Here is a 10,884-nt window from a genome sequence, read left to right as displayed (position 1 = left end):
ATATGTATATATATATATATATATATATATATATATATATAGATATGTATATATATGTATATATATGTATATATGTATATATATGTATATATATGTATATATATGTATATATATGTATATATATGTATATATGTATATATATGTATATATATGTATATATATGTATATATGTATATATATGTATATATATGTATATATATGTATATATATGTATATATGTATATATGTATATATATATATATATATATATATATATATATATGTATATGTATATGTATATGTATATGTATATGTATATATATATATATGTATATATATATATATATATATGTATATATATATATATATATATATATATATATATATATATATATATATATATATATATATATATATATATATATATATATATATATATATATATATATATATATATATATATATATATATATATATATATATATATATATATATATATATATATATATATATATATATATATATATATGTGTATGTGTGTGTGTTTGTGTGTACTATATACACATGTATGTACACATGTATATTCGTGTATATACATATACATACATATATGTATATACACATGTATGTACACATGTATATACGTGTATATACATATACATACATATATGTATATACACATGTATGTACACATGTATATACGTGTATATACATATACATACATATATGTATATACACATGTATGTACACATGTATGTACACATATGTATAATATGTGTATATACATATACTACATACATATACATACATATATGTATATATACATATACATGCATATATGTATATACACATATGTACATATATACATACATATATTCCTTGTCCACGGCAGTGAAGCAATTCTTCAGAGCCGCTTTCATTCAAGCGTGAGCTGTCCCAACCAATGTGTACGAGCATTTATGTTAAGTAGGAGCGCTCGGTGGCCTATCAAAGCCTTCCTCCAAAGTGCCTTCATTTCCATTCCAAAAGAGCATCCTTGGGGGGATACAGCCCCCCGCGTAGGGTAGTGAGCCCGAGCCCATCAATCGACGGCAGACGTCTCCGAGGCGGTCAGCGTGTGTGACTCAGCCCGTAGGCGGCCTCTCCGCTCTTTGAAAAAAGGCAGGCAGACGGCCGGCCCGCCCTCAAGTTTCACCGCTTGGACACGCGCGCACGCCGGAGCTGGCATTTATCTCCAGCTTCGGATCGAAAAGACTCACTTTCATGCGGCGGATTGAGCTACCTTGCATTTGGGCTCCATATGAGGGAGAAAGTAAGTGTGCTTGGGATTTTTTAAAATTATTATTAATTCTTTATTATACAATGGATGGGCTTTTCTGCCTTTTTGATGGTTGCTTTTTGATGGTTGCTTTTTGGATTTAATAAAAAGGAAATTAGACCTTGTTTTCCAACTAGAATATTGGTTGTCACTCATGTTGACAAAGGCAGATGAGCTTGTGGTTAAAAACCTGCACTGAGACAATATTGACCATCCGTATTATTTCCCATGGCACCATGGGCACGAGAATAAAAAAAGCCAATCATTAACTCATTTTAGGCCTTTTTTAAAATTTAATTTGTATTTTTCTAGATCTTCAAGGCAACTTGTGTCCTCTTGAGTCTCATCACAAGTTTCAATCTGTGTTTTGGAAAATTCGGAACCCCCATCACTGATGATGTGAACAAGCTATCGCTACTGGTGAGCGTTTTTGCACGCCATTTTTTATTTTTTATTATTATTTTTTCCAAACCCCAACAGATGCATTGACTAAATTCTCCTCTCTCCTTTTTTTTTTATAGAAGCACAATATCCCTTCCGATTATGAGATTCCCATTCATTCCATTCCCAAAGAAGTGGTAAGTATATCGCAAAAAAAATCTAAAATAACTTTTAATTCTTGACTTAACATTTTTGGGAACTAGGCAGGTGCGTGCTGGGTGGTTCTAAACATCTACCCTTTGGAACAAAGTATTCGCAACCTGGTCAACAAGTTTGGCGACGTATCATCCAACAAAGAGAACCTGGTGGTCTTTATTTCCATGCTGAAGACCTTACGCTTCACCTTGGACCACCAGGATTTGGTAAGTTGCCTTTAGGACCACCTTCAGACTTGGAATAATCACATCTTGCGTTTGGTTTTACGCAGGAAAGCGCCATGCAAGTCTTCCAGTGCCATTACCGAGAGGAGAGATTGAAAAATGAGCTCTATTTCCACTATATTGAGGATCTCCTTCACGTTGCTAGTGACGACGGTGTTGCTAACTTCTCCTGCGAGGCGCCGCCACCGTGTCCTAATGCGGAAAACGCACTGGGTAAACACGAACTACTCGTCAATACATTGAAAAACCAGTTCGATACGCAAAGATGGAGGGAATTGGACTGTCTGTGATCAGGTTTCTTCTCTTTCAGGGGGTCGCCAAGAGAGTCGAGATTGCCGATGGTGGAGGAGAACGCCGGTGTTTCTGGTCTTCGTTCCTGTGACGGCTTGTGTTTTTCTCATAATTTGGCGGGTGAGTCCATAAATGTCGTCAGTATGTTGGATTTCCAGACTTTTTTTTACCAGTGAAGTAACAAGAACAAATTAATCTTCCACAAACATTATAATTATACTGTAAACTGCTTTTTAATAGTGTTTGAACTGAAAACAGGACTAGTTTTTTTTTTGGGTGGCGGTCTGATCGACACGCCTTCATTCTGCACAATTCCGAATTAGTACATCAGCCTGAAGCCATTTTTCAGTTTTTTTTCTTTTATCAGGTAGGACTTGGAATTTTCAGGGCAAATAAATACAGAATTTAAACTGGAATACCTCCATGTTTACTTACTCAAATAAAACATAAATCAACAATCATATAAGACAATTTAGCAAACCTAAACATCAGCAATTTTCACCACAAGAAACAAACAACTGCAATATTTTTATCATATTATTTATTTTACAACAGTATTAATAGCGCTACATTAACAACTGAATACACACATGGATTAATTCTTTTAGACAACCATGATTTAAAAAAAATAATAAAAAATTAAAAAGACATAATGTCATCTCTAAGGATTAATCTTATGTATACAAAGTGCATATAATGATGTAATCTTCCACTTCCTGAAAGGAAATTCCTGTTGACAACAGCTCATTAAATATTCAGCAGCCTGTTAAGGTTCCCCTATTAGCTGGCTGATTAACGCTTGGCCATTTCCTCCAGCTCAGGTCAAGAAGACGTTTACCGGTGGACCCCCCCGAGGACATCCAAACGGCACCTCGCCACGACGTTTCCAGCGTATCCGTCTCCATCCCCCTACAGAGGGCCGACGCTCTCCCGGAGGAAGACGCCGTGGACGAGCACGAAAGAGGGTGAAGGATGAAGACGAACAAACGGGTGGTGGGGGGTTTACAAAGATCTCAATGGAACAAACTGGCTCTACTGAGATGTGAACTTCAGGAATTGGAGAAGGTCATTTTTTTGGCCATTTGCCTTATCAGAGTGCTCATGAGCCAAAGCCTTCTGATGTGAAGCACAAAAACAATAGAAAAAAACACATAGAAAGTGAATTGTGGATTCTCAAATCAGTTGACGGTGGGAAAAAAACAACAAAAAGTGATGTCAATGGACTTTGGAATACTGGAAAAGCATGTTGATGGACCCGTCATCAGGTTTTTTGGGGGAAAATGAACCTGGAAATTTCAAATCAGAACTCCCTCGGTACCTAAGTTGTCCATCATTTGAGACACTGGAGCATCATAACACTCATAACCACTTATGGAAAGTCACATGCCTCTGGCGTACTTGTTGTTGACATTGCGATGATGGGTCGCAGATGGCGAGGCCGCCGGTCGCAAATAACGCCGCGTTTGCGGTTCAACAAGGGTCCCACTTTGTGTATCAAAGCTGAAGGCAGATGGCAAAGATAGTCCAAAAAAGGCCAGACAGACTGTCAATCCGTCCATTGTGTCCGCCTCCAGTGGTGATCTTCTTCTCAGTTGCCGTGAAAACCGTCGGACTTTCGAATGCCTCATTCACCGAGTCCAGCCCGTTTTTCGGTCATGAGAAGATGACTGTGTGGAGAGAGGATGCGTCACACACACTCACACACACACACACACACACACACACACACACACACACACACACACACACACACACAGTAGTGCGGAGGAGATACAGGCGGATGAGCTCAGTCAGCAGCATAAGAGGGACGCTTGTTCTCGGCTGACAAAAGACGTGGCCGGAGGCTGGAGGAAATGCCACTTACCAACGCCGCTGATGTCGGCAAAGCCGCCATGAATCTCTTCCGACCGCACGCCAGGCTGGACCGTCATGAAGAATCCACTAACAGTTTTTGAACTATTTCCATCACCACTTTATTCAAATCAACATGATGGCCATTAGCAAAAATGTATCAATTAGAGTGCTCGGATGTTTTGGTTGCACGTCTTTTGGTCCCTTTTGGTCGCTGGTCAAATGGTGACATAGAGTTTACTGCTGAAACCAGCTCTCAAAATTCTATTCATGAGAAAAAGTTTAATACCCAAGAGAGAGAGAGTTAAATATCTAAGTACTGTTTAATATTTAAGTAGTGTTTAATATCTAAGTACTGTTTATTATCTAAGTAGTGTTTTATATCTAAGTATTGTTTAATATCTAAGTACTATTTAATATCTAAGTACTGTTTAATATCTAAGAACTGTTTTATCTAAGAACTGTTTTATCTAAGAACTGTTTTATCTAAGTACTCTTTAATATCTAAGTACTGTTTAATATCTAAGTACATTTGACCGGCGACCAAACGTCCGGTCACGCCAATTCGATGTTTGGCCTCATAGTACTACTTTTGGCGTCATTATGAAATTTGACCAGAAAAGAAATCAACTGTCTTGTTATTTGAGCAGTGAACATTCTAAAGTGTCTTCAGTATGAGTCAGTCAATATCAAAATGCTGTAAGCACATTTAATCACCTGACATGTTTTTTTTTTAAGAATGTTTGTTTTTGCCAGGTCCACCTGACTTAGTCAGACACAATTTACCTAATGTCAAACTATTCCAGGCCAACTATTATTGGATAGAAAATATTATCCATAAACTCTTTAAATATACTATCCTTGGCTTATTTAGCCACAATGTGAGAAGGGTTACTACAGTATTACAAACAGCTCTGTATAAAACAGTACAGTTCTGGCTCATTTTTATGTATTTATAAATGTTTTTATATTATTTTTATAGTGTCCATTATAAATGAATTTGTACTCTTCTGTATTTATTTGGAAGTTTGGTCTCATAAAAAAAGGACTGAATGCATTTCAAGACATACTTTGAGAAAGTTGTGTGACTAATCCGAAAAGATCTGTATACACCATATTGAATTATATTCTGGGTTTTGCTTCTTCAAATATAATGTCAATAAAGCCACTTTGACAAATGTGCACTGTCAAGTCCGGGAAAGTCCACTTTCCGAGGTTCTGAACGCATCGCTGTTTCCAATTGGCGATGCTTTTAATTTATACAGTCACTTCCGCCGGACATACCGGGGCTTTTGTTTTGGAAAGCTACTAGCCGCGGTCGCCATTATTATCCGTGACTTGACATTCGAGAAAAACACATTTATTTTTAATTTCACCAAATACTTTTACTCAGAATCAGAACACCACCCGTTTTTTATGTAACTCGTTCGTCTCCCCCGCGAGATTGCAACGTCTATTGACGGCCACAACATGCACAGGCGATCCGATGGTGTGGGTAAGTTGCTAATATTACGTAGCTAGCTAATAGCTGCCGCCCAGAACAGTGGAATAAAATGGAATCAACTCCATCTTTTGCTATACGCAAATCAACCACTGACAGCCCAGCGCAACTGTACATTTTCCACAAATTGGTACATTTGTTCATCATTCGCGAGGGAATATTGCGCACGAGTCCTGCACACGTTGGAATCAAATTAAGAGAAGTTGCCCGGATGTTCTGATCGCATCGCTTTGTCGCTTTTGCTGCCTTATACGCATGTGCGTGCAATTCAAAATATGCTTCAAAATTAAAATGTCAAGCTACGCTTCCGTTCTTTCTGCTCACGGTTTGCCTCATTTTCAAATTAATATCAATGATGGCTGGCCATGCTTCCGGATTTTAAGTGCAGATCCTTCATTCCATGCTGCCTCGTATAGTACAAATGTATTGAAATGCATATGCATATACATATTAAGGTTTGGGGGGTAACCATAATCCATTGGATGCTTATAATGCGCAACACGGCCGTGGACTGACAGACAACCGGTGATGTGGGCCTCACCCGGCGACCGGTCTGGGGTGTGCCGCCAACCAAGTCCTTGTCACTGTCTGTCCAGGTACTGTCCCCCTGGCGGCCCTTCGACTGATGGCCTCCCCGCTGCAGCTGACCTACTCGTTCATGTGGCAGGCGATCCGCCAGAGAAACGTCAGTCACTACAAGAAGGTGGAGGAGTTTGTTACCGTGGTGACGCAGACCGTTCCTGAGCTCATGAGTTCCAAGCAGACAGCCCAACTCGTTTTGGGTTTGAGGGCCAGAGTAAGCAGATGTCCGACTGTTCTTTAGTGAATGTGTTCCCACTCGTCGCATGATAAAGACAACAAGTCTCCACAACTGTTTTCATTCTGAGTCATGCTGGATTTGGATCCGTGCGAGTGTTGATGATTTATTTTGGCAGTGGCGGTCCGTGAATTTCCTAGCGATGCCTTCAACTGACGGAATCAATCCAACCCTCAAAAACTATTTTATGGCTATAAAACCTATACTGTAGCTACAGCTGCGACATAAAAAACATCAATATTAACTGCATACAATTGAAATATTATTTAGGAATATAGCCATATTTTACTCACCAAAAATCCTTCTTTTCTATCGCCATCGAAGCCAAACCTCAAAGTCGAGCCTATCCTGTCGTATTTCTGGCAACGTTATTATTTGATTTATTCGCTTGTTTAATGCAGCAGAGCCTGCAGAACTGATTGTGAAGGCCTTGAGGCAGATTTCTGGCTAAAATGTGATTGGTTAAATGCTTCAATTTGAAAACACACATCTGGAAGCAGTGCAACCAGGGGGAGAAGCAATGAAAAGAAGCTAACAGACAATTTGGAATTATTTAATAAGTATTGAAGGACAAAATATAATATATGATTCAGTTATTTCTTAGGCCAGCAGAGAAGGCCTTGAAGGCCCTGGCGTCCCGCTACTGCATTTTGGAATACTTGACACAATTCTATCATTGAAATAGTGTGTCAAAACTTGTGATGGTGACTCTTTTCATTGAAAATGTAAAAAGTCGTCCATTTCATTTCTTCTTTTAGATCATTTTGGATTTGCTCCAGCGAGAAGCCCAACCAGACGCCCGGATTATTCAAACGCTTATAAATAAGTTGAAGATTGTGACGCCCACAGTGGTAAGTAAGAAAGTCAAGGTTCTCTCACTCCCTCGAGCGGCCTTGAAACCTTGAATGGTTTTTGTCAATGAAGGATGCAGAAGTGGAGAGATGTCAAACCAACTTCATGGTGTTGGTCCAAAATTTGCTGAAAAGCCCCGCTGAAAGGAAGCACTTCTTTAAGGTACACACTAAAGACTTGTCGGAAACAATTCATCTTGGGCTCGGGTCCAAGTTGTCAGGGATACGCTAGATTCCCGCTGCGTGTCAAATAATGATAACAAAAGCCAACATCACCTTGGCAACCAGGCTGTGTTGCTCAAATTTTCAGGCTCTCTTCTATATATGACGCTCACGTTTTTTAATTTTATTTGTCCACTCGGCAGGAAGTGTTCCCGGTTCAATACGGCACAAAGTTTGACACGGCGTTGCAGACGCTCACAGCCGGCCTGGTGTGCAAGTTGGAACAGCTGCTTCCCGTTCCTAATCTCTCCCAGGTATGTGCTTCACCCAATGGAGAAAATGTATGGAAAAACCAAAATGCATCCAATCCGGTCATTCGTTAACATGTCTCTAACGCATCAGCTCAGCGCCATGATCTCGTCAGAGCCCGCCATGCAGGAGGTGGGCTGGAATGTCATCCCCGAAGGCGACGACCTCAGAACACTACTGGTTTTCCAGCAATCCAAGGGGCTCCTGTCTGGTAAAGGTAGGAATATGGCCGCTTTACTCAGTATTGAAGGTTCTTCCAATCTGCTGGCGCTTAACCTCAATGTCCATGTCCAGCAACCATCTCGTCTTCAGTGGGCGACTGTGTGCTTTCATCCCTCGGCTATCTACTCAAACCTGTCCAGCCGCCGGCTCCCCCTCCGCCACCGCCACCACCCGCAGCCAGCAACTCTTCGCAGCAGCCCGCGACCACGCCCCAGATAGCCATCCCTCCCCAGATAGCCGCCCCGCCCCCAATAGCCAACCCGCCCCCGATAGTTAACCCACCTCCGATAGCCAAACCACCTCCAACAGCCAGCCCGCCTCCCCTCTTGGTCCAAGAAGACCTAGACGACACGTCGGAGGACTCGGAGGAAGGGGCGGGCCTAGTCGGCGATGGCGGACAAGTGGCGGAGGGCCTCCCCACGGCGACCCCGGCGGCGCCAGAAGCCAATGCGCCTGGAGAGCAAGGAGCGGACGAAGCGGCGGACAAGTCGGAAACGCGGCGGGCTAAGTCCATCCCCTTCAAGGTAGTCTCGGTGGCGGCCAAAACGGCGTGGGCCAACCCGGGTATGGCGAAAGATGGACAGAAGTTGCAGACCCAGCGGGTGACGCTCCACCAGTGGGTGTCCCAAATCGCCAGCAATACCATCTCGCTCCCGGCCCTGCCGCCACTGCCCCCGGACAGGTTTAGCCAGGACGACTATTCGCGGCCCAGCATCCGGCGCAAGAAGCATATCCGCCCGCCGGCCGACCGCTTCAACTGCAGCATGTGCGACAAGAGCTTCCCATACCAGTCCAAACTGGTGGACCACGAGCGCATCCACACGGGCGAGAAGCCCTTCGCCTGCACGTCATGCCCTAAGAGCTTCCGCACTCAGGCCTTCCTCAACAACCACCTGAAGACGCACAGCACAGCGCGGCCGTACACCTGCGGGCAATGCGGCAAGTGTTTCGCCAAGCTGCAGAGCCTGGCCAAGCACATGCTAGCACACAGCGGGCAGAAGCCCTTCTACTGTGAGGTTTGCAACAAGGGCTTCACACAATCCACCTACTTCAAGAGGCATATGGAATGCCACACTAGCCAGATGACCTTCCCCTGCAAGCACTGCAACAAGAGCTTCCCCACCGCCTTCAAGCTGGCCAACCACGAACGCTGGCACACCCGGGACCGCCCCCACATGTGCGAGCGCTGCGGTAAGTGCTTCCTGGTGCCCAGCCTGCTCAAGCGACACATGGGCTACCACATCGGCGATCGCCAGTACCTCTGCTCCCAGTGCGGCAAGACCTTTGTGTACCTCTCCGACCTTAAGCGACATCAGCAGGACCACATGCCCAAAACTAAGATCCCATGCCCCGTCTGTCAGAAGAAGTTCTCAAGCAAATACTGCCTGAGGGTGCACCTGCGGATCCACACCCGCGAACGCCCCTACCGATGCTCCATCTGCGAGAAGAGCTTCACGCAAGTGGGCAACCTCAAGGTTCACATCCGACTGCATACTGACGAGCGGCCCTTTGCCTGCTCCCAGTGCGGCAAGACCTACAAGCTAGCGTCGCATCTCAACGTCCACAAACGGACTCACTCCTGTAAGAAGCCCTGGACCTGCCAGACCTGCGGGAAGGGCTTCAGCGTGCCGGGCCTGCTGAAGAACCACGAGCAGGTGCACCTGCGCCAGGCCGACCCGGACTTTGCCGCCAAACGCAGGAGCCGAGCAAAGCAGAAGAAGACTAACCTCAAGAGGAAGTTTGACAACGATGGCGGGGAGGAAGAAGAGGAGGAGGAGGAAGAGGAGGAGGGCATCGATCAATTCGTGGGCCCGTGAGATTGGAGATGTGACCATATAAATGCTCTTGGCTTCTTTTTGCTTACGCTTCACCTTACTCCAAAAAAAGTATATTTTCCCCCCCTCATCGAAATACGACGCCACAAATGGTCTTTCTGCTCCTTCCAATGGGGAAGCCAGATATGCCAGTCTCCCGGCTGGTCCGTGTGGACGCGGGACGGGTTTTAATTGTAATGCTTGAGACGCTTCTTCGCTCATTTTTGTCCCAGATTCAAACCTTTTCTTTCTTCAGCAAAGGCAATCGTGGCTTTTTAACTTTTTTAATAGCAGTATTTTGTGGTATAGAATTGACTAATGTGTCACATGACTGACGTGATGTTTTCCCCCATCAGCTCTGCTCTTGCTTTTTTGAAATATGATTTGCTTTCGGGTGTTCAATAGTATCAACTGTAACCTGATTCTAGTTTTTAAATATTATGGTATTAAGACTTTTTTGAAATGTACAAAGGTAAACCTCAGAATAAACATTTTAGTCAAGGAATATTTTATTGACTTCTTGTCACATGCTCATTTATCTTCATATCTAATGACCATGTTTGTCATCAATCATTCTTCCAGGTTTTGGGGAAATCATTGTCCTAACACTCAGAATGTTTTTTGCTAATGACTTTTTAATCATGTGACCTTCATTTTCTTACACTATGATGTGGGCCAGACTTTGAACGATTTTTTTTTTCAAGCAAATGGACAGTCAACAAGAAGTGAGTCACTTCCTTTCCTTCCCCAGGAGACACTTGGCCATTATGACCAACCAGAAGTACAGGGCCACATAGTTAGTACATACATTAGTAAGTAACTTAATCATCTTACTGGGCTGTCTGTTGCCTAGGTGACAAAGTGACATTTGACATGATGGAAAACAATGCAGCTGTTGTGGTCATGTGTCATAGATGCTATACACTCATTTTGTTCTTTATGGTTAGT

At 42.9% G+C, this 10,884-nt stretch overlaps 2 protein-coding genes across 3 annotated transcripts; both read left to right on the top strand.

The window, feature by feature from the left end:
* Positions 1 to 1,024: 1,024 nt before the first annotated feature.
* Positions 1,025 to 5,442, top strand: LOC144180980 (kit ligand-like). The gene is made up of 7 exons (XM_077709168.1): positions 1,025 to 1,291; positions 1,610 to 1,717; positions 1,819 to 1,875; positions 1,942 to 2,100; positions 2,166 to 2,331; positions 2,429 to 2,529; positions 3,226 to 5,442. Exons 1-7 carry the CDS (start codon positions 1,280 to 1,282, stop codon positions 3,376 to 3,378), a joined length of 756 nt encoding a protein of 251 aa, XP_077565294.1. The 5' UTR covers positions 1,025 to 1,279; the 3' UTR covers positions 3,379 to 5,442.
* Positions 5,443 to 5,529: 87 nt separating this feature from the next.
* LOC144180977 (uncharacterized) lies at positions 5,530 to 10,441 on the top strand. 2 transcript variants are annotated; one of them, XM_077709162.1, is made up of 7 exons: positions 5,530 to 5,755; positions 6,358 to 6,557; positions 7,337 to 7,429; positions 7,503 to 7,592; positions 7,795 to 7,905; positions 7,994 to 8,117; positions 8,195 to 10,441. In XM_077709162.1, exons 1-7 carry the CDS (start codon positions 5,731 to 5,733, stop codon positions 9,937 to 9,939), a joined length of 2,388 nt encoding a protein of 795 aa, XP_077565288.1. In that variant the 5' UTR covers positions 5,530 to 5,730; the 3' UTR covers positions 9,940 to 10,441. The 2 variants fall into 2 exon arrangements, with proteins under 2 accessions (XP_077565288.1, XP_077565289.1); XM_077709163.1 differs by lacking the exon at positions 5,530 to 5,755 and adding an exon at positions 5,783 to 6,018.
* Positions 10,442 to 10,884: the final 443 nt, after the last annotated feature.

This window comes from Stigmatopora nigra, chromosome 23 (assembly GCF_051989575.1).
Source record: "Stigmatopora nigra isolate UIUO_SnigA chromosome 23, RoL_Snig_1.1, whole genome shotgun sequence".
Lineage (NCBI taxonomy): Eukaryota > Metazoa > Chordata > Actinopteri > Syngnathiformes > Syngnathidae > Stigmatopora > Stigmatopora nigra.
Note: the sequence above shows the minus strand (reverse complement) of the source record. Positions and strands in the feature narration are given on the sequence as shown.